This window comes from Chelmon rostratus, chromosome 11 (assembly GCF_017976325.1).
Source record: "Chelmon rostratus isolate fCheRos1 chromosome 11, fCheRos1.pri, whole genome shotgun sequence".
Taxonomy (NCBI): domain Eukaryota; kingdom Metazoa; phylum Chordata; class Actinopteri; order Chaetodontiformes; family Chaetodontidae; genus Chelmon; species Chelmon rostratus.
This window is the reverse complement of record NC_055668.1, coordinates 5436630-5460458: the sequence shown is the minus strand read 5'-3', so window position 1 is coordinate 5460458 and position 23829 is coordinate 5436630. Positions and strand designations below refer to the sequence as shown.

Here is a 23829-nt window from a genome sequence, read left to right as displayed (position 1 = left end):
AGTCCAGTTAAGATGATTATCTCACACAATGAATCAAAGTGCAGAAGAAGAAAAGTGTCTGTTTCTATTGGCTGACATGATGACATCATGATTTGGTTGCTGCAGCTGATATTGGAGCAGAAATGATGACACAGATGCTGTCCAGCCCCATTTAATCTCCTGCTGAAACACCATCATCATCGCCCCTCCCTCCACACACACACACACACACACACACACACACACACACACACACACACACAAATGAATTTAGCCAATATACTCTTTGATATGTTATGTCACAGTTATTTAGAATAGAAGACATACTTGGATTAAATGGATAGGTGACATGTAATCATATCATAGATCAGGTCTGGTGGCCATAAAGACTCAGAGGGAGGGGAGGCGGGTGGGAGTCAAAGGGCAACGGTAAAAGGTCACAAGGCTCGAGGTGACCTTGGCTGACCTTCCACAGGTCAGCGATGGCGTCTCCGCCCATGACAGTGATGAACGGCGGCTACACACTGGGTCACGTCCAGGGGTGTCAGGCAATACATTTACGGGCTGACCACAGCACAAACACACACAGAGCAAGAGACAGACACAGGAAATGAGGGGAAAAAAAGACGCCATGGGGTGATGGAGGGAAGAAGAACCATTAGATTCACTGGAAACTGGAAACCACTGCATAAAACTCCCCAGTTGTGACCAATGGAAAATTACGCTCCTATAAAATGTCAGACGTGACACACACAACCCCAGTCCCAGCCCTTCTCCAAAACACCCTCCCGCCACCGTTTCCCAGTCCATCCCGTTTGATTCCCTGACCTTTCTTATATTTCAGCTCAAAGTCCGACCCCCATATATAATATTATGGCGGGGTGATGTTTGGAGGGGGGTGACAAGAGGAGTGCAGGACAGGGAGGGAGGCGAGGAGGGGGTTAAACAAAAGCCCTGTGACAGAAATGCACTGTGAGTAATAAGTAATACACACAAACGCTGATTGATTTGAGCCCTGGTAGACAGTCACATTTATCTTTATTCCATCATCCAGGGGGGCCCATCAAATAAGAGGGGGCAGCACATGGATGCACGTGTGTGTGTGTGTGTGTGTGAGTGTGTGAGTGTGTGTGTGTGTGTGTGTGTGAGTGTGTGTGTGTGTGTGTGTGTGTGTGCTCGGATAAAGATGCACCCCATGTACAGACAGCAGTGTCTGTCATTGTCACCACTCAAATACTGCAGGGAGCACAATGTAGGAATGCCAATTGCTTCAAGAATTCACAGGGTAAATTCAAGAGGACGGAAGAAAAGTGGTGGATTTAAGCAGCCAATCAGGAGCCTGAATTGGATTTTACAGTAGAGTTCAGCTGTAAAAAAAAAAAAAAAAAAAAAAAGCAAATTTTTCTGAAACTTCGACATGCAAAAAAATGAGGGTAGAACGCCTTCATTTAGCTTTCATTTCGACATTATCCCCTCGTTTATGAGCTCCTGGAAGTCTCGTGGATCACGCCTGTCACGGAGAACAGCATCTGTGTCACAGGTGTCTTGTCTGGTGATAAATGCGGGGAGCATTTTACAAGCAACGCCAGTTTAAATGACTTCATCTCCTTAACGCACGCATCCCATCTATGAATCACGTGTGGCGTTTAAATCAAAGGAGAAAAACATGAGGCAAGTTAACTTTCATCGGGGGCAGGACTTGAAGGTAATCACGGCCCCGTATCAGAGCTTACTACAGAGGGCACTAAAAGGGTATGAAAAGTCAATGCTTTTATGGACACGCTCATGGTGCCAAACAACAAATACAAACTCATATGGATGTTGATCTACAGCCTGTCCGCTATTTCCTTCCATTCTCTCTCGCTCTCTTTTTTTCCCATGGCTGTGTAAAACAATCAATAGCAAGGGCACATTAAGGTCTGGGTCGTATACTTTATTTATATAAGGCAATGACAAATCCTTATGATGCAATGGTTTTTGGAGGCATGTATTACCGCGCCAAACAAATAAATATATTAATGCCCACTGGGGAGGTGGAGAGATTGACGGAACAACGGGAAACGACAAGCCGCCAAATCCATCACGTCGACCTTTCAAAAGAAATGCGCCCACAATTTTGTCCACTTCCTTCTTATTCAGCATTTCAATTAATGTCCCGGCTTCTCTCTCCTTCACTTACAGCTATAACTCAAGGCGGGATTACGGAAAGAACCGGTGTTTTGCATATGGAGGGGTTGTCACTTAAATCAGAATCAAACTGCTGTAGGGGCAGAGAGGGCCACAAGCAGGAAGTGTGACGGTTAAGTGATTTTGCCCAATATTTTATGTTATGACACTGAGCTTTGCCACTTTTAAGAGCTGAAGCAGGAGGTTAAATGAAAATGGTTCTTATCGAAGCGGTAATTTGTGTTATTCAGAAGAAAAAGACTTGTTTGCTTTAATTTCTGATTGCTGTCTTTCTGCACTGCTTGGACATTAAGCAGCACGCGCTGCAATAGAGCTGGAGCAATTAGTAGATTAAGCGATGACAGAAAATTAACTATTCAATAATCAAGAAATTTACTTTTCAAGTAATCAAGTAACTTCAGTATTTTCTACTTTTCTCTGTTTTATAGGAGTGGAAATCTTGAGTTGTGGACAAAAGGAGCACCTTGGGTGCTGGGAAACTGTGGTGGACGCTTTTCACAATGATTTATTCTTGAATTTTTAAAATAGTTTGCAGATGAATCCATAATTAAAATAAGTGATTGTTTCAGCTCCACTCTGCACACAGAACCTTTTGGGGATTTGCACATATGGACGCACGCTTCACGTGCCTGAACCACCTCGCACCACTCAAGAGGAGCGAAATGGACTGAGTGACATTTGGTTTCTCTTTTATACACACTAACCAACACACACACACGCACACACACCAAGCCCTACCAGCATGATGTCATCAACAGCTCGCTCAGTGACACTTTATTAATGGCCGACCGTAAAGGTAAGATACAAGCAGAGAAACACACACATCCGTCTCCCGGCGGCCACCTGAGCTGTCTGCTGTCACCTTCCTCACAGGATCCCGTCTGACAAACTGCATGAATTTCACATACAAATTAGTTATTTTGTTTGTTTGTTTTTTTTTGCATTCATTACTTATGAGCATGTGAAAAAGATACCTGCCCTCTGTGTCTTTTGTTTGAGTATCTTTGCACCTTTGTTACAACAATTGCTCCACACATGCATGATCCAAAACCGAGAGCTGGGACTCAAGCAACTGGTTTGGGACTCTGTGTGACGTCCTGTCCGGTCCAAGATCCCTGTGTAATAGGATTCCTCAAAGCTGCAGATGGATGGCAAATCTAGGCGGTTTCATCTACTAAAAGAGGGCATAAATCACTAGCGGAGGAAGCGGGGACGAGGCAGGGGTTATCACCAGTCTGCCTCCCTCATGAGAGCTTTGCATTAAAGCATTAGTGAAATTAATTCATCTTTCATAAGAGGTTTGAGCAGTATCTGTGATCTATGATAACAACCAATTTCTCACTACGGAGGGGCTGGGGGAGGGGGAGGAGGAGAAAAAAAAATACTCGGCGACCCTGATAGACTACACAAATCTGCTCTTTTTAAATGGGCTAACATTATCTGGAGTGCTGCTCTCCGGAGCATCATCCCAGATTCATATCCCAGCCGGGAAAGAGGCATAAATCACGGGGCAAAACTTTTCTCATCTGCCCCCCCTGCCTCCACAGCACCTCCTTTCTCTCTACATCACGCCCCTCATCCCTCTCGCGCTGTGCCACGCCAGGTTTGTTTTGTGGTTTTCTCTGCTTGTCCTGTTAAACGCAGAACAATGCTTTTCGCTCTAATCATTTTAAATGGCTTTGCGCCTCAATCAGTGTAATTGGTTTTAGATCATCTCCGGAATGGGAAAGTGGGAAACCTGAGACGCGAAGCTGTTCGGGTGTGTGTGGATGGTTCTGTTTGTGTGTATGCCTATACGGAGGCTCAGGGTGGGCAGGGTGGGGAGTCCTGCAGTGTGTGAAAGAGACGGAAATTGGGGGGAAGTGTGTGAAGGGGCCGTATCCATCTGTTTTGCATATATTTGCAGAGGCGGCCGTCGGAGCATGGTTGACAGATGAGTGGGGAGTGCGGGGATGACACACGGGCGGTCGTGCTCTTTATTACTATATCAGCACAGCTATGCTCGGCGCTCAGCTCCCCTCTCATGGCCCAGCACGCCGGGAGCAGAAAGGCGAACACGGCGGAGTGAGCAGAGGATTGCTCCACGGGACGCGGCAGACACAACGAGGACTTTCTCCGTTTCATGATTTGAATTTGTTTCACTGATTTGCCTTGAAATCAGCCATGTGTCAGCTGGACTTCCCCCGGAGCGGAAAAAAAGACTTCAGAAGAAACAATAAAGAAAACACAGAACACTGAAAATGAAATGGCCTTTGAAAAACAAATAAAAAGTAGAGGAAAGGAAATCTATTTTGTTGTATAAATTATTATCTGAAGACTCAATATTTTATAAGATTTATCAATCTTATTCAGGCAAAAATAGCTGAAAATTCATTCTTTCTTCCCATTTTCTATAACACTAAAAGATGTGTGTGACTAAAGGCAAAGAATATGTATGTATTGACTACTTTTTCAGCTCAGCAGCTTTAATAAACCTGCATACTGTATGAAATGTAAAAAAAAGCTGAGTGTTCATTCATCAGGACACATTTCCACCTCTCATTAGGTGACACCGCCATCAGTCAGTGCTCACGACATTACCCACCTCAGGAAAGTAGTCCTGTGGAAACTTCTCCTTCTCCAGCGAGGGTGTGCTTTCTAGTGTCTCTGAGTAGGTTTCCTTCCCGACCACCTTCTTGAATTTCTTGGCTGGAGAGGAGATGGAGGGAAGGCGGGCCGAAATGGAAGGAAAAGTGGGGGAGGTAGAGAAACAGAGCGGGGAAAAGGCAGACAGACAGTTTATTGTTACAAACAGGGTAGGTTAATTCGTGGAGACCCCGTGTGTGAGTTTGAATCCCCTAATACAATTAGAGCTCACTGAGAGCCAGAGCAACTCTGGCTTCCTCAGACAACTGCACCACCTGCTGGTCAGAGCGAGGAACATCCGCATTCAGCCAGAGGGGTGAGTGTGAGAGGTCACAACGTGGGTGCAATGAAAATGCCCAGAGTCTAAGGATGGAGGGTGTTGCATGGTCTGCGTCAGTCTGCTGGGGCATGATGCTGGTTTGTGATTTTGGGCTACATAAATAAACTTGACAACAACAGCACCAAATGTGACCACAAAGTCCACATTTGAGCTCACGCACGAGCACTGCTGCCAAGAGCCACTTGGTTAAATGTCTGTGAGGGAGAAGTGGAGTCAATTAAAGGTGTAACAACAAAATCTTATGACAGTATGAACAATGTCATCGCAATATTAACCAAAACTGATCAATTTTATTCTGTTATTCGTTGAGCATTAAGGTCATCTCATGGAAAAGCTAAGTTTTTATGCCTAATGAGGAAATAATAGGAAATGTGTCGAGTCTGTTTTAGCCCAGAGTTAGTAAACTTTGTTTTTATTACAGTGTTGTTTTGGACTGAACTGTAAAAGGTGACTATTGGCTGGTCTGAATTTGTCTAAAACCAACCGGAAGAGTAAAAGTCTCTCTTAATGAGCACCCAATGAGCCTTTATCATGGAATTACGTCTGACTGGGACACTTGAATAGAACAGAGCCAATGATAATGCTGTTAGTGGCATCTGTGCTTTTTCCACTGTGACAAGTCAAAATGTCTGCTTAGAAAAAAGCCGACGACAAAAACACCAACAGAGCTGCACAGCGTGTGCGGTACTTTATGTAATTCTGACTTGAAATCAAATCTTTAAATACGTGTGTGTACATGAGGAGTGGTCCTCTCCCCCCTGACCCCTCCCCTGCCTTCGCCCTGTCCTTCACTGGGGTAACTGGTGCTAATGCTGACTTGGGTCTAATAGGAAGCGAGGCGCCTCCACATCTATATCCCTTCTTTAATTAGCGTGGCCGCCGGACCCCGGGGCCCTCTGACACCGCAGCCTGATGGGACCGCCGTAACTGTCCAATAACCCGCCACACACCATTACTGTAGGCCTGAAATCTTATGAATTAAATCCTAATATTAATAAACATTACCATTCTGTCCCCCTCCCTTTACATTAGCCTCAAAGCCAATCTTAGCTCGCTAGTTTTGATGGAAGCGGGAATAGCCTGCAAATGGTTGCGTGTGATATGCGGGGGTGGGATGAGGGGGCACCGTGTGAGGATTTCATTTCGCGACAGTGGTGATGATGTACGTATGTGGAGGTGTGTGCTGGAGTAGGGGGGGGCTCACCTTTGAAATCAAACTGGTGGATGTTTTTCAAAGACTCGTGGATAAAGTAGAAACTTCCGAGAGCCTGCAAGAGGAAAAGCGATCGTGAGATTGAACACATTTTCCAGAGAGGATTCATTCAAGACATTCATTTCTTTACTGGATCTGGATCCAGTCGAGATTTGTCACTTCACACAGCGAAACTCAAACATTCCCCACACACTTTTGCTAAATGTCCAACCAATGAAGAGCTACATTTGGCACATTATTTCTCCGGTTTCCATGAACCCTGCTCATAACCTTTTCACAACGTTGAGTGAGCTAACGTGAGAATGCTTGGCTAATAAACTGGGCTTAAAGTGGAGCCTCACTCTTTAACACACTCCAGAGCACACTTCCCATAGCTGGGCTCAATGGGACGCCACAAACACTGCACACCATCGGCTACACAACAACAGGTGCAGCGTGCTCTCAGTACAGTACGCTCGGCGCCGTCCCTGGACACCCCATTCTCGGGCTCAGAGTCTTCTAATGTGGCGAGTCAACAATTTGGGCTTTGAAAGGACACATTCAGATGGACTTTTGAATGAGCACAGATCAACTTCAATAGGCTTAAAATCTTAATTTTCCCTGTGAACAATCAGGAAACTTTCCCAGTCGGGGAACAAGCCAATCTAAGTCTGTGGGAAGAAGTGAGAGTCGTGCAGAGGGGGATTTGACGCGGTTCACAGTCCACTACACTGCTTTCTGTTGCCCTCTTTACATTTAGGGCAAATGGAGGCAAAGCTCAGGCTCAATCCTCTGTGTCTTTGAGATAGCAGACCTTTGGGTCGGGATAATTCTCCTTTCTGCCCTCAAAGAGACAGGCAGGCGGCGGCGACTAACTTTCACTACAAAGAGCAGAACGAGCAAATTAAACGTAAGCGAGCAGAGAGAAAGGATGGAGAAAGACAATGAGAGTTAGGCAGAATACAGTGAGGCTGCGAGACAACAGACGACGGGAGGTAAGATTCTCATCATCATGTAGAGTCAAAGAAAGAGGAGTGATGAAGAGAGGTTGGAGGGCTGCGATCGAAAGGAGGAGGAGACACCTGCAGAGGAAAAGGCTGCGGGCTTGAAGAGGGTTTTCCTGCGTTCTCCTATTGAGGCCGGGCGCCGACGCCTCTCCCCGGCACGCTGGGAGAGAGTTTGGGCCCGGCCTCTGCATTATTTATGAGCGCCGGCACATCTTGAGATTAAACATTTGCTGATTTGTCAAAAGCACAAACATGAGGTCCTGCCCATCTCCTTGACATATAAGTTCAGCCGACGGAAAACACTGTCGCACATTTAATTGATGAGAACAGCGGCTGGTGACCCGAACCCCGCGCTCCCCTCCCTCCCTCGTTCCCTCTCCCCTGCTCTGACGGAGGACAGGGAAGAAGGGAAGGGGGAGGCGGGGGTGCCTGTATGAGAGGGGACGGCGTTGGGCGAAGGCAGGACTCAAGGTCACAGATTCCCATTGCGAGAGGACGGCTTCCAGGAAGGCCCCCCGCACTTATTTGTGCTCACTCGTCTTTATGTTCTCTTTCACCTTAAAGTGCCAACAACAGACGCCGAGACAGAGATGGATCGGAAAACAGGCCGAGGGAGGGAAAACCACGCTATTTGTCAAAACGGTGCCACTATGCTAACTGCTGCTGTGTGTGTGTGAATATTTCAGCGGGCAGTCAAGCAAAAATGACAATTTTGAAATATGACACAGTGGAAATTATGGAGAAAAAGGGACATATTTCACTCGATTAGAAATTAAACTGCAGGGGCACAGTTTGTCTGGAAAGTCAACACGCTACTGCTGAAACAATTATGATCTGTCAATGGAAAGACAATAAAAAGTTTTAATAACTGGTGAATGGTTTGAATAAATGTATAAATGGTTAATCAAGAAAAAAAATGCTCACTTTTCACCAGATTCACTGGTTCCAGCTGCTTGAATATGAGCATTATTATAAGTCTCTGTCAGTTCAGCATTGTAAATTGTGGGTGAACTAACAATATAAAGATTTCATTGCATTGAGTATTTTTCATTACTTTTGCACTTTTTTGAGACTCATCAATCAATTAACTGGAAAACTACAGATTAATCAAGCATGAAAAGAATTATCAGCTGCAGCCCCTGAACTCTACACTCTCACTAGATTAAAGAAGAGTCAACAACTCCTGTCTGCAAATGAAAATCAAGAACCAACTAAAGGAATAAATGATTAAACTGTCTCTCTTTCAGTACGAGCTGGACCCCGTGCAGGCCCTCAATGCCCAGGAGCACGAAAAAAATAACATTAATATGACATCAAACAAATCGGCATTGAGTCAATTTTCAAATAAATGATAAACAACTATGCTTAAGTGGCTATCCGTGTAATCGCAAAAAATCTACTTAACCCTCAACCCTAATAAATATTTATTTGACATCGGGGTTCAGAAGCTAGCAGCTGCTCTGCTCTCTCTCCTCTCCTCTGCCTCCCTCCTGCACTCTTCATGAAGAAGCTATTATATTAGCAGGGCGCAATTAATCCATTTGTCTCCCTGCATGACAGCCTCAAAATATTCATTAGGGCTGGACTGCGCTGACAGGCCATGCTTATCTTTTACCAGTAGCTTTACAATGGCCTGTGTCAAACGTATGTTTGTCACGTCCCTCTTTATTGATTAGCTGCCAGATTCACTTGAAATAATTAAAAGTATATTTTACATATTTATAAACCCCACTGCCACGGCGGCTACTTAATTTTCCATTAGTAAAATGCACTCTATTAAGTGCACCGTGAGGGCCGCGGGGGAGGTAAGGGGAAATGAGTAATCACCATAATTGTAGACAGAAAGACAATAACCACGCCATAAAAGCCGGGGTTTTATGACTCGTTCTGGCAATGCTATCTCTTATCACGAGTTGTATTGGCTACAGCGCTCTCAGATAAGGGCACACTGACACAACGGCGGCTGAACTCGCAGGCCGTGTGCGTGCGTCTCTGTGTGTGCGTGTGTGTGTGTGCTGTGTGCAGTTGACATTTCCAAAACCCCAGCAGACACGGGCTGAACAAGTCCCAATAGACTGGCTGCTGGAAAATAGAGACTTGAGAGCTGCAGTACATAGCCTGCATACTTTGCTCCGCTGAATGCTTTATCGATACCGAGGGCTGCAAAAATTAGTTCTGGCCGACGAGGAGAAGCAGGAATTCTGTGACCTCTGAATAGATTTTCTGCGTTTAATGTGAAAAATGAGCCATAAAGCAAACATAAAAGTAATAATTTTTCTTCAAGGTCTCACCTCCAATCTGTGCTAAAGGAGAGTGGCCAGTCCCGGGAGAGCTGACACATACACACTCCAGTGTCATCGCGGTGTCACTGTACAACTTCCGAGGGTAATGTTCTGCTGTCCCCCCGACGCCGGCAGAGTGCGGGCTTATGGGATTGTGAAGCACAGGGATGTGCGGCCAATGAGCGACGAGGGAGGCTTACTGACTAACATGTTAACTGATGCTGAACATGATTGTTTTCACTGAGATATTATTTTTTTTAAACTGTGTGCAGGCTGTATGCCCGCAGTTAATAATAATAATAACTTTAATTATATAGCACCTTTCAAAACCCCTGTTACACAGTGCTTCACAACCAAAGACAAAACAGGAAAACAGTGAAATACATCGTCCCAGTCGCTGAGCAAAAAATAACAAATGAAACAGCCAAAAGCAAAAAATAAAATAATGGATAAAAGCAACACATAAAACAGCAGTTAAATTAAGTAGCAGAAAAATAATTAAGGGAAAGCCAAACGGTAAAAGTAGGTGTTGAGAGAAGATTTAAAAGAAGGCAGTGAAGTTTGTAGTCTAGATTTTCAGGCAGACGGTAAAAAGTTAGTGCCTCCCTGCACACCTGGGGATGAGCAGTAATTCTCTGTTAAAAAAAAAATGGAGGGTAAAATTTTTTGGTCAATGTTGCACCTTATTCTATCTGCTTTCTGAGAGCACCGCTGGTCCTGGCGGTGCTTGGCGAACCTTTAAGCATAATTATGGTTCGTTACAACTTGTGCTCTGTTTTCACAGTTTTGGACGTCATTCATGTCCACACTTGGCTCGTCCTGGAAACCCGACGGCACGGTGAAAAACACCAGCGGGGAAAGTACACAAGCAGTGAGACGGTCACTCAGGCTGTAAACAAGCCAGCATTTAACCCGGATTAACCAAACCACTTTATCTGAAGGAAGAACTGAAACGCTGGTGACAATCCCTCGTTGTACAGGAAGACTGTGTACGTGCTAGAGCTGATTTCATTAGTCAACAGAAAAACATGGAAAAACGGCAACAATTTTGGAAATTGATTTATTGTTTTAGTCTTTTTTTGTTTTAGCAAAAATCCCCCAAATTCCTTTTTGAATGGGAATATTTGCTGGCTTTTTTAGTCTTCTATGATACTAAATCGAAAATCTCTTTTTCTCTCTTTCTAGTTTTGGACTGTTCGAGCGGCGAAACGAGGAATCTGAAGATGCTTGCCATTGCTATTTTTGGCATTTTATAGACCGAACGATTTATCTAAAAAATAATCAGCAGTTTACTTGATTAGAAAAATAAAATTTAGTTGCAGCCACAGTGTGCATACAACGATGGGATGTCAGAGCTGAAACAAGAAGTCTGTGTAAAATGTGACGGATGTTTACAACAGGCAGTTTGATCATTAACTCTTCTTTTTTGTTTGTTGTTTGTTTACAACCTGTTTCATCATCTGGGCTTCTTTGAAAAAATCTTTCAAGACCTCAGAAATTGACTTGGTGGTGGAGTGTCATTATCACTGACATACAGGACGCCCAAAACTACCGAAATAAGACAAAACCAGAATTACCCTTTAACAGCACTTCCTTTAAAGTGATACAGCACTCCCTGCGTGATCAGGGTCATCTCAGCGTGCAGGCTACAGGCTTGTTACAGCCACCTCAGAGAAATATCTCCTCTGGGTTTTCTGTGGCATTTTGCCCTCCAGACAGCAGAGACAAAATGGGCTGTTTTCCAGTTTATATCTCATTGCTCAGAAATCCCTGGAGTCCCCTCATCTGTCAAATCGCGAGTGATGCCACACTTCCACATAAACCTGTACATAGAAACGCAACTGCAAGAAACAACTCACAAATGCGCACGCACGCAGGCTGACACACACAAGGTCTTATCGGAAAGGTCAATCAGATATGCTGTCGTGAAGAAATGGTGTTGCGATATATCAGTGATACACGCTATGTCAAAACAGCTTAGAGGAGGAGGCAGAGACTAATACGTGCATAATATCCTCATTAGTCACTAAGAATGAGCATTCATACATGACTAACTTCTACACATACTCAGAGTCAGACTGTAAAGGGTGAATCCTTCAGCAGACAATAGAGCAGCAGGCTATGTGCTCTGACAGCTGCTGGATGTAAGAATCCACATATCTATCTCAAGATCAGCTCTCTGTGTCCCAGCAAGGGACCCATTGATATGCAGGATCTGGGGCTGAAAGAGCACCTTCACAGGAGCCTCTCTGCACAAATCTCCAATACTGCACAAACAGCCTGTTTGTCATCCCCGGCAAGGAAAACACCCCGGCACAAAAGTGAGCAGCATCAATAGAGATGGCTTGCTTTTTTCAGCCCAGAGATACAGATGGAGAAGCCTTCGTATTTTCTACCCCTCCTGAGCCCACCGCCCACCCCGGGCTGCCATATGTGTTTGCCAAGGCCCTCTCCCAGTGCCATTGATTGAGTATTCAGAGTATTGAGCCACAGTGTCTATTATTCATCGGCTGCCTGGAAAGCCTGACTGGATACACAGACAAAACTCTCATTAAAACTTCCTCTGTCACTTCCTGTGATTTGAAAGCGGCCTGAGTGTTGGAGCCATCCGTCACGTCCTGAAGGAGCCCTTGTCTCTGGGGTTTGTGTTTGTGTGTGTGTGTGTGTTGGGGGCCACAGGTATGGGACAGAGAAGAGATTAGACTGTACAAAAATATACTGAAAGGAAACAGGTTAGCATAAATTTACTCATTTATTTCACAGTAACTAAGATTTAAGGTAAGCTTACTCTGCTTAATGCTCTTCCACAGTCCCCATGAGGGACCTCATGAGCAAACCCTAGGAGGAAATTGGTTTACATGGCAAAGCGGGACTAGTATTGATCCCTTACAATTAAAACAGGAGCAGCAGATCCAGACCACCTGAACCTCATTTTGACTGGTATTGCGGCTACAGTGGATAATACTGACCTGCAGCATCAAAATATGGTCAGATGAGGCCCTTTACATCTACATATTGCTTTCATCTGTAACGTATGCTTACAAAACCAACACGACTGAGAGTCTACAGCAGCTCTGCGAGGCGCTAATGGTCACTGCAAATAACACCGAACAGATAATTAAGTTTGACAGATAAACCAAAGTATTGAGATCAGTATGATGATGATCACCAAAAGTTCACAAACACCATGAACGTCTGCATCAAAACTCATCAAGCAGTCTACTCTAAACTACAAACGTCAACCTGCTGGTTTCAGTATAGAGGAAAAGTCACCAAAATCATTATGTTCCAGGAACCACTAATTGTCTATACCTAATTTGGTACTTATGTATCTTGTACATGTAGAGATATTTCACTTTCTACATGAAGTCAGGTGATCACCAGAATAAAATATGAATGTCTGTACAGAATTTCATGCCAATCTATATCTAAATCTATATCTAAATCTAGACCAAAGTGATGGACCGAGCGACCACCCATGGAAGATTGTGGATCTTCCCTAGATCCACAATCAGAGACCACTGTATTTGCTACATTTCCCAAACCCAGCCTCCGTCCATCCATCTATTGATCGTCTATTTCAAGTAAACCCCCACCGCCGTACGGATCAGTAATGATACCTGGATTTTAGCTCCGCAGACCCGTTTTGGCAGAGTGTTTCCGGGCTTCCACTTCATTATTCTAAAATCTCCCAGAATGCAGAGCGACATGCGCTCATGATTGATCTCAAAACCACTGATTTTATTTTCCTTTGAGGAAAATATTACGGATGGGTCTAAACAAGGCATAATTGGCCAAACCTACGGCAGCGCCTGACCTGCCAACAATCCAGACCCACTCCCAAGGTTGGCTGCCTCCCTGGGAAATATTGTGCATTAATTTCATTTAGTCTCCCCTCCGACATTCAATGGTAGAAGTTAATTAAATTGCTTGTCCATTGTGTTCATCCACTTACAAAGTTAATGATATTGTGCCGGGAAATTAAAGAGCGTTTTATAAAGCGCACGGGATGGGAGCTGGCAGGCACTACATTGCCCAGTTGAACCCTGTCAGTCGGCGGGCTTCTGGACCCCCTAATTAGCGGTGAAATGGATGCTTCCATCTGCCAATTTCCTGCCACGCTCATCAGTCGTGCAGTCACTCCTCTAACCTGCCCGGCAGAAGGGTCTAAAGCAATAAAACCATCACAGCAATGACATTCAACAAAAAAAAAAAGAAAAGTGAACACACGTATCATGATATGACTCAGACTTTAAAGGAGCTGCTTTATAATGCTTGGCCTTTTTTTTTTTCACTCTAGACCACATCGTTGGCTTCTGCAGCATAATCCAGATGGAAGAGTTTGATAACTTTGCTAAAAATGTTCGATGCACACAGCAACAGCACCTCGTTTCTTTTTTCAGAGAGGGTGGTTTGAATAAACATCTTCTGATAAAGCAGTAAGAAAGAAATGTGGTGGTGCACGTTCTGATGTGATGCTTGCTGTGCGGTGCATAACCCCAGCCCTAATTAAAGCATAACTATCTAAATTCAATTCAACGCATCATTTCTGCACACTCCTCAATTTCCAGTAAGGTAGCAGTGCCCCGTTCACTACAGAGAATGATTAATGCTTATATATATTCCAGCTGCGTTTTTACTAATACTGTGTTGCTACTTCAGCAGCTTTTAACGAGGACATAAAAACAGAGGATCAAAGTAAATGGGATTACACCTGTGGGGCCTGTGCTGCTGTTGACCTCGTAAGGAGGCTGAGCAAGATGCCCTTTGCATGGCAGAGCGGTCTGTAAATTCATAGTGAAAATGAATTAAATGAAGCCATGGCGAGAGCGTTTTGCTTGCAGCTTGACAGACGTACAGCTTCCCTATAAGACGCAGGCTCGAAAAGCAGCAATCAGACAGAGCCGGTGGTGACGCAGGTTAGCCAGATTAGGATGTCGTTCCTTCTGGTGTCAGTCAAGTATCAGGTGACAAAAAGGAAATGTCCAACAAAGGACCGAATGCATATTTGCTTTATTCGTGTGAATGATGTGACTTTGAACCTGATTTTAGCCTAAATGCAATCTTCAGGGCACTCCACCAAATACCTAATGAAGCTCAGTTTACGCGTCACAAGAAGGAAGCCAGATGATCTCATCAGGGTTATCTCTTCTTAATCTGTAACACAATGCCTGGATTACAAATTGGAGGTGTGGAGTTGGAAGAAAGAGTGCATTTAGAAGGTGTGTGTGTGTGTGTGTGTGTGTGTGGGGGGGGGTCTAATAAGGGATGCTCTTGAGTTGCATTGTGGGAAGTGTAGGATCCAGTGTTTCTGGAGCTAGACCAACACCAGAGACTAAAAGCAAGGATAGCTTGGCCTCTGCTGCTTCAATTTTGACCATTCTGTTTTAAATATGTCTTGTGAGTCCTCCAACATTGTGTGTGTGTGTGTGTGTGTGTATCCCACACCCCTGATTCCAAAAAAGTTGTGCCACCGTGTAAAGCATAAATAAAACAGAATGTAATAGTTGGCTAATCTTTTTTGCCATATACTCAGTTGAAAACACAATAAATGTATGTTCAACCTCATCAACTTCATTGATTTTTGTATTGTTCTATTTAAGTTGGGCCAGGAGCAACAAAAGATTGGGAAAGTTGTGGAACGCTCCAGAAACACCTGTTTGGATCATTCCACAGGTAAACAGGTTGATTGGTAACAGGTGATGGTGTCATGATTGGGTATGAAGGTCGCTCAAGAGCAAGGGTGGAGCGAGCTTCACCACTTTGTGAACACATGACTGTATAAAGGATGCTACTACATGGACTCTTCGTTGAACCGCTGTCTGTAAAGACAGTCAGTTTGCAAATGATTGCATTTTGTTTTTATGATCATTTTACACAACGTCCCAACATTTTTGGAAACAGGATTGTAGTTAAAGAGCAGTGTCAGACACGACTCTGCAGTGTCTCATGCTCCGCTGAATTGCTGTCGACTGCAGCAGTATAACACAGCAAGCAGGGCACTTTTAAGGTCACTCAACCCCATGATTTACACACAGCTATGTTAAGATTGTTCTGTAGCTTCATAATAAAGCTCAGGTCAAAACACTGCACTGTATAATTCAATCACGACACAGCCACAACTAATACTATAACAGGATGTAACATTCATCCAATGACAAACAGTGAGGAGCAATATGTGGGACAATTATAGTTCAGAAGGGAAATTTTACATCTGTCCCTGCTAACAAGGTCAACTTCTTAACCCTAAGTGTATCAGACATCTGCAATTGGGCATGAAAAGACCTTTCTTCTTTCTTCACGGGAAAAATAATCTTCGGAAAGCAATCCTCAAATAAACCGTTGATCTTAGAGGCCAGCGTTGTAAATGGCCACTTTCTTTTTATAACTGAGCTGTCTGGGCTTGATAAAATCATCGTTTTAAAAGGGGATATGAAGATGATGAATATTTGCCTTATTAGATTGTTCCCAAAGATGAAAAATCAAAGTCTGAACAATTGAGGTATCCATTAGTAATTAAAGTGACATTACCTCCTCTCTATTTTCTCAGGCCACTGCTTGGTTGCCAGAGCCATTATTCAATTGTTTCGGATGCTGGGGGATAAAATGCCTTTAATATACTTATGCTCATTAATGTAAATCATATTTGGCTATGGATGTCCAATAATCAAAAAGAATATTTCAACTTGTAATTCCCCATCTGTAAAAGTATTCCCATTAAGGGAAGAGGCCCATGCAAATGACAGGTCTTTGAGCTCATTGATTTTTCTTTTTTTTTCATCTCTGCATTTTGGAAAGGCTGCTAATGTTGTCATGGACTGTTCATCAATCTATATTATTATCTGATTTAATATTACGCCTATTCATGTGGCCTCATTTGTGAAAGAATTGATTGAATTAGGATCATACAGGCTGTAGGGAAGATGGAAGCAATGCAATTTGAACTGATCACCGTGGTCGAATGACGACTGTGAAGAAGTTTGAAAAGTTTGTTTTTATCATGGCTGATTGCATAACTCGCCTTTAATGAGCGCTTTCTTTTTGTACTTCAAACATTTTACTGCATTTGTAAAGGTGAAGAGCGCACACACACACATATCTGAGGTAGAGTGACTTGTGACATAAGCAACTTTCAATGTCAAATAATCAGTATTGAGCAAACTCAACTCTCCCTAAGGATGCTGGGATAGCTGTCAGAGCTGTGATGTCAGCTGGAAAAGTAATCAGTCTGCTTGTGTCCAGAGGCAGCTTTGATTCTGCCCCTGTCTCACACTGCCTGTGGTTCGCTCATGTGGCCTTGTAATGACAAGGTGGCATCCTTGGCTGCCCAATGAGATACAGCTCTATTGCCGGGCCCCATAATGAAATATATTAGTTTGCTGCATCTTAGTGGCATTACTTTGTCACTTGTGAGAAGAATTTATCAGGAAGGTCCTCATTTCTCTATATCAAGAGCCCTTCCTCCTCCCTTAGTACAAACACAACTCTTCCGAAATGAAGGCAACATCGTCTAGATCATGAGCCATCTTGTGAAACATCTATAAAATACGACAGCTTCCACGGCACAGGGACAATCGATGGCGGTCTACAGTATCTCTCCCTGGGCCCGGAGGCTCGAGGGCGCTCGTCTGAAGATCAGGCCGAGAAGTCACCCCATCAGAGCAGAGGGTTCAGTTTTGAGGTCGAGTTCAGAAAAATAATTTTTCCTCCCGAGAAGTATAAAAAAAATAAGCAGCTTTCTATGAGCAGAGGCGTTCTCTGAGCACAACAGTGACCACAGGACCGTGAAGCTTTAGAGGAGTCTGCAAAAACACACGCAGCGGCTCGTCTCAGGCTAAGACGCCCGTCCGGTGGCTCTTTGTGGCCGTCTTTGTCTTTATGTAAAAACCAATGCTCACCAATGATGTGTTATGTAAAATTCCCAGAGGCTTGATTTAAATGGTTGGATATCCTCCATGCTAGCTTAGTTATACTCCAGTGCATCGCCCCTAAGAGCACATGGACGCTGCATGAAAAGCAAATGTAAATGCAGCCTCAGCTTCTTAGATAACAAGAAATTATGTCATGGGTTTTTTTCCCTCTTATTGTATTATTATAATAATAAATAAAAAAGAGTGAACAACGGGGGACTTTTCTTGCGCAGATGTTTCTTTTTATGCGTACAATCGCAGCATCCGGCCTTTCCCATGGCCCCTCCTAAACACAGCTTTAAGATGTGAGTGAGCAGAGGTCCTGTGCCAGGGGCAAGAGTGGCAGCAAACCCACGTCTGCTCTCCTGTAAACACCACACCCACAGAAATGTGGGAAGAAAAGAGGATTTGGAGGGGCCCTTGCAGGTCTCCGACAAGGCTCCTGGGTCGCCCCTTTGAGTGCTCGACAGATGACCAGGTGGTACTGTATTGTGTCATTGGGTCACGTGTCAGTGGAGAAGAATACGTAATGTACAGTGCATCTGCTGCATCTGAGAGCACATTTGAGCCAATACTAGACCTGACTGTGGCTTTGCAGGTGCCATCATCGTGCACAAACAAGGGCTAAAAATCAACAACCAAGCTTTCTTTCCTGTTTCACATGTAAATATCGTTGTGGTGAGGTGTGGATGAATTACATAGTGATCCATGGGAAGCTGTAAAGCGCCTTCTTCAGAACAGATGTCTTCAAATATTCCATGGATCAAGATGTGGAAGTCCTTAGCACCAGAACTCAAGGTGGATCACAGATGGGATCATTTTAAACACAAAGCTGAAACAGTTTTGAAGAGTGATCAGACATGCACTGTAATCATAGATGATCTCCTTTTAATAAACACAAATGTTTTTATGGTATTTTGACTGTATCACTGTTTCTGTATTGTGTTGCTTTGCGCTAGTTTAGGCTGTAAATGCTGTACTGACCCTAGGCCTTATTGGCTTAAAAGTAAATAATGTAAAAATGTGAATAGTCTGCCTGTAGCCCTCGTATCAATGCTAAAACGTAGAGCCTGAGCGGTTGAGCTAGCTCGCTAAGCGCTGGTTTTAGGGTTTTCGGCTGACTAGCACTAGCATCCTGCAAAGCATCTGGTGTCAAATCAGCTCCCAACTACAACCCACTGCTGACGATGGCTTTTATCTGATTTGATAGCTAGTGCACAGCTGAACTACAAAATAGTTATCAGTGGCGAGCTGACTTAATACTATAAAAAGGTTAAAAGGGCTAAATCAAATTCACAGACTGTCTTTCACTGCAGATACTCTGACTTGTCATGGCAGGAAAAGCACAGGTGGAACCAATAAGAAGTTATGGCTCGTTCCAACAATTAACGCAATTAATGAATTGATTAGTCATACCTGTTCGACAAGCATAAATATCTGCTGTCAAACAAGAAAGATCTGTATCAGTATATCAGCTGAAAGTACTCAATTGGATCCTCAACAATAATCCATAGACGAGAAGATTCTGTTTCCTGAAATGTGTGGGGTTTTTTTTCCTTTTCAGAAATGTAATTAGGCAGTTAAAATTAAGAGCCCAAATTTAACTGAAAGAGCATAAGATCCAATCTAATTAGAGGGCGCTTTAATGAGTTGGTAATTAGCTACAGCATGGTGCACACAGGGTGCCATTGTGGCTTGAACTTGTGCAGGGACCCTGCTGACTGGGGCAGCCTTCATGTTAGGCTGGGTCCCACTTGGGAAGCGTTATTCACTGAAATATGGTTGTGCTTTGCTTAGAGGACGCCCCTCGGATATGCTCTGGAGCGAAGTTGTCCTTTTACCGAAAGTGTTTCTCTGCCATTAAGCCACGGTCGGGACAAGAAACAGAAGACGATGCAACATAAAACAAGGGCAGCAAACCCAACACGGGGGTGAATGAGTGTCAGTGCAGCATATGGGCCTGTATATTTGCTTGATCAATCATAGGATGATGAAACAGAGCAGAGACAATACATTTGAAGATACTGCACGCTCCGCCCTCACACAAACCCACAGTAAGCTTCATCAGGCAGACTCTGGAGATCCCGCAGCAGCAGGCAGCCTTTCCGTTTGCCCGGCACCGCCCCTCATCTGCTGAAGCCTGTCTACCTCTGACCTCCAGCACCTTTCGGCGACTGCATTAATTTTCCTAACAAAAATCAATCGGCCGAGGAATGGGACAAGGAGGAAGGTCCTCGTTATTGCACCGGGCAGGACACACCCTCTGACTGGGAGTGTACGGCTGTTTTTATAGTTAATAGTTTAACGGGGGGTGGCGGCTAGGGGACAAAGGGATTGCTCATTTCCCCTGACCCCATATATGAGTCATTCCAAATAAACTTATATGTTTAATGTCGTTACAAAATGAGGCCTTAAGATAATTTTGGGTTTATCTGATGGGAATTTGTTTTCTGTGTTAATCACAAGGGGGGAAGCATATGAGACCAATTTGAAAAGATGGCACTGGAGTGTTGATGTTCGAGACGGAAAATAATGCATTCAGTCAAGGGCAAGAGAGGGCATATGACTGCAAATTCCCAGCCATGTGGCCGTTTCATTTTTGCTTTTCTATTTATAAGCCGGCTAGCCGAGCAGACTCACAAACATTCCCCAAAATCGGATTAGGAAATTATGAGCCCGATAATTAACTGGCTGTTTCAGTCGTGAGCTTCGGCTTCCTATTTCCTAATGAAGAGCGAGTGAAAAATGATTCAATAACGCAACAAATGTGCTTTTATGAGCTATTAATATGTGCTACATAACTTAAACATGAAACAATATTGGCTAGACGTTTAAAGATGTGAATAAAGTGTCCACGGTGGGCTGAGTATAGAGTTATGACAGTTGAAGAGGAAAGGCAGGCGCTGCATGGAGAGCTTGAGATGCCATTACTCTGACAGCAAGTGGGGGATCATCAGCCCAGGAGGGGAGGTGGAGTGACTGAGTGCGCGTGTTTAAAATGGCCTATGTGTTTAAAATGTGCTGCACAATACCTGCTAATTCTATTAAGTGCTGCCGCTGTGGTGTGGCCGTGTGGTTACGGGTTGATGTAAATGGACGGCTGGTTGACTAAACAATGCAATAGCATTAGAATAAGGTGATTGGATGACAGAGCGGAGTAGAAGGGCCCAGGCCCAGCCACCCAGGTCTTGCCAAGTCCATTACGTGTATTGGAGACATCTTGATATCCGTCATGGGGAGTTGGCGGCCAAGAGAGAGAAGAGGTTGTTGTTTTGTTTAGCCTTCATTGTCAAGATGGCTTCCACCTCGCAGCATCCAGGCGCAGGTAATGCAATCAAATGAGGACCTCACCAACGATCCCCCTCCTCTTTCAATCTGCTCCGAGACCTTTGGGCTCTTTTCGGAGTCACTGGTAGTCCACTGGCTCAAGGACAAGCATAGACTTGAGTTTGGGTTTGACTTTGCCACCGAGCCATCACTGTCTGATTTCATGACGTGTGCCTGTTTCCATAAATCATCTCTGAGGCTCTTGACAGCCCAGAGTGGAGAACAACTAGAAAGTTGGAGATGAAGAGGAGAGCGTGGCAACAACTTACTGCTGCCATAATATATGAGGGTTGATAGAGTCACCACCATGGTGTTGTATAATATATCAATATATATTCATATAATGGTCACTGAAAATTCTCAGCTCTTACTTGCTAGCAGGTGTCCATTTAGTTCTAGTTGGCAGGGAGAGCAACGATATAATGACTCAATATCACTGGCTGAATGTTGACTCATTTTTTCAATTAAATCCTGCATTTTAAAATGTAGTTAACTTAAACACAATACTTGTGCTCAAAAAGAGGATTCATTCTCAGTGAAGAACCTTGGAGCTCTAATCTGCCTCTATACATGCCAAAGAGCAGTGATTCCTAACACGTCTCTGGGGGTCATCAGGTGGATACCTCCCTTCAACAGTGTTTCGCCTATTTCGTCCGACTACACCTCCAGGAGGTTAGGCAGTGAACTCCGGCGTCCCAGAGTCACCCCCCCTAGTGCCAGTTCACACTGCTCCTACACAATCCAAACAGCACCGCCACGTTCAACTGACCCAGAGATGCTCCAGGTAGTGGCCAGTACCGATGCTATCATTTACCTATTGCTAATGCTAATGCTAACCGCTAAGAAGAACAGAAGAAGACAATACAGTTCCGATAGCTAATGTTAAGCGCTGACCGCTACCTGCTAAGAGGAACAGAAGAAGACAATAAAGCTAGATTCACCTATACTGTCAATGTTAACTGCTAGCTACCAATACTAACTGCTAAGATACTATCATACTACCACCGCTTTAGCTATTGTTAGCTGCTACAATGCAGAATTTGTAATAAAACTTTCACATCTAACAGTGCACTGGTGAAATCATTTCACCTGACGGGCAGGTTTTAAAATCCAACGCCATAAAGACATGTGACTCGTGACATATCAACAAACTGAGCTCGACACGACTGCATCTTCAATAACAGCTGCAACCGTTGTCTCACAAAATGAAGCCTGACGTAACGAAGTGGTTTCAGTGTCAGACACAGCTCATGAGCGGGGTGTTCTTCCTTCCCGTGTCTGCACACGGCCCTGGCTTCCTTCTTATCGGGCCCCCCCTCGCTCTAAGAGCCGGCCATTAAAAGCACTTGTGTGGAGTGTGATTGTTTGAGTGTGTTCACCGGAGACAGGTGTCAAAAGGTTGTTTCCACCGCTGTAATTACTCCACAACACAGCGCTCGCCACGGGAGCCACAGGCCGTCTTCAAACTGGGGAGGAACTGCTGGGATTTAATGTAACGACCCCCCCCCCCCCGATATCAACCAGCTGTGCGTGACACTGGGCTCCAGCGCCGAGATCAATTCCCCGGGAAAGTGTCGTCTTCTTTAGACGGGCTGGTGAGCCAGGATGAGAGGGAGGATCACGGACCGGCACTTTCACCACTGGGGGGGGTGTTTGGATTAGAGGCTGCTGGCTCGCTGTAGGTGTCTCACCCTTGCTCCCACTCCCACCCAAACAACCACCACCACCCACAATGCCACTCTCTCCTTCTGTACATGATACCAGGTATGGGGCAAGGTGCTCCTGGAGGAGGGAGGGGGGATATATATATACACTTAGGCGGGAGAAAGGTCAGGCGGGCTGAATGTGGCAGGCAAACAGGCAGTGGGGGTCTGGGGGCCTGGGGATGAATCACAGGAGAATTGGTGCATGGCAGTGAATGAATAACCCGCCATGGCTCCCCAAACCCCATTATTTCCCTCCTTCTCCAGCGGGGCCTGAAATTCATGTCTGCGCATGCTGCCAGTTCATTAGGGGGAGGATGTCATTCCTCTTCTGGCAGCGGCAGGACAGGCCAGGCGGGCCCCAGGAGAACCTGGCCCTGTTTAATTCCACATCAACCGCTCCACTGAGGGCCTTAATCTCTGCTTGTGTGATCAATACTATATCAGTGTAAATTAAAATGACAATTTTAAAGTAATTAAGCCTGTTAATGCTCGATTCAAATGTCATTATTTGCACGAGGAGAAGCAGATGGCTGGATTTGTACACTGTGTGTGTGTGTGTGTGTCTGAGGGAGCATTTTTTTTTTTTTTTTTCCCCCTTTTTGAAGAGGGGGGTAAATTATGAGCCATGTCCACAGTGACAGGTAAAACGCTTTAACTGGCACAGCCGCAGCCACCAAAGGGAGGGCTTAACAAAAGCAGATTAACTCTCCACCCATGCCAGCCCAGAGACCTCTCCAATTTCAGAGGAGGATAACCCAATTGCTGAAATCTGATTTGTACAACCAAACCCAATTATGGCCATATTAGATGAGAAGTGGCAGGGAGAGAACGCTTGCCGAGGGAGGCAGGAAAAATAGAGGGGGTGGAAGAGGTGGGAGAGGGCGCGGGGGAAAAAAGAAACGTTACACAATAAAAATGCACTTAACTATAGAATGAAGCCCAGCAGTAATTGTGTGATTCGATTATTTTTGTCTCCCTCCTCACTCGCTTTTGAAAGGCTATTTAGAGTCATTGTTAGAGTGAAATAAATGGGGCCCAACGTTAACCTTGTCCCCATGTCTGTGCGTGCGTGGCTGTGCGCGCTGTCTCATGTGAAGTGAGGTGATGTGTAAGTGAAAAGGAAATGAAATGATCACATTGTTGGTTGTTATTTTGACAGGCTCACGGCCTACAGCCGGCGACCCCGCGCTCCTCTTAGACCAGACTCACCAATTACACCCAATCACACCGGCCAGGGGCCACGCGGGGGCCAGACGACCACGCTTCCTACTGCA

General features: G+C 44.6%; 1 protein-coding gene across 2 annotated transcripts in view; it reads right to left on the bottom strand.

Annotated features, from left to right (window-relative positions):
* Positions 1 to 23829, bottom strand: part of LOC121614197 (inositol polyphosphate-5-phosphatase A) — a 132290-nt gene that overhangs the window by 49555 nt on the left and 58906 nt on the right. For both annotated transcript variants that reach the window (XM_041948004.1, XM_041948005.1), the window contains 2 exons: positions 6336 to 6399; positions 4751 to 4854 (listed from right to left, as the gene is read on the bottom strand). In XM_041948004.1, coding sequence (XP_041803938.1) covers positions 4751 to 4854; positions 6336 to 6399 — 168 coding nt within the window. The remainder of the gene's footprint in view (positions 1 to 4750; positions 4855 to 6335; positions 6400 to 23829) is intronic.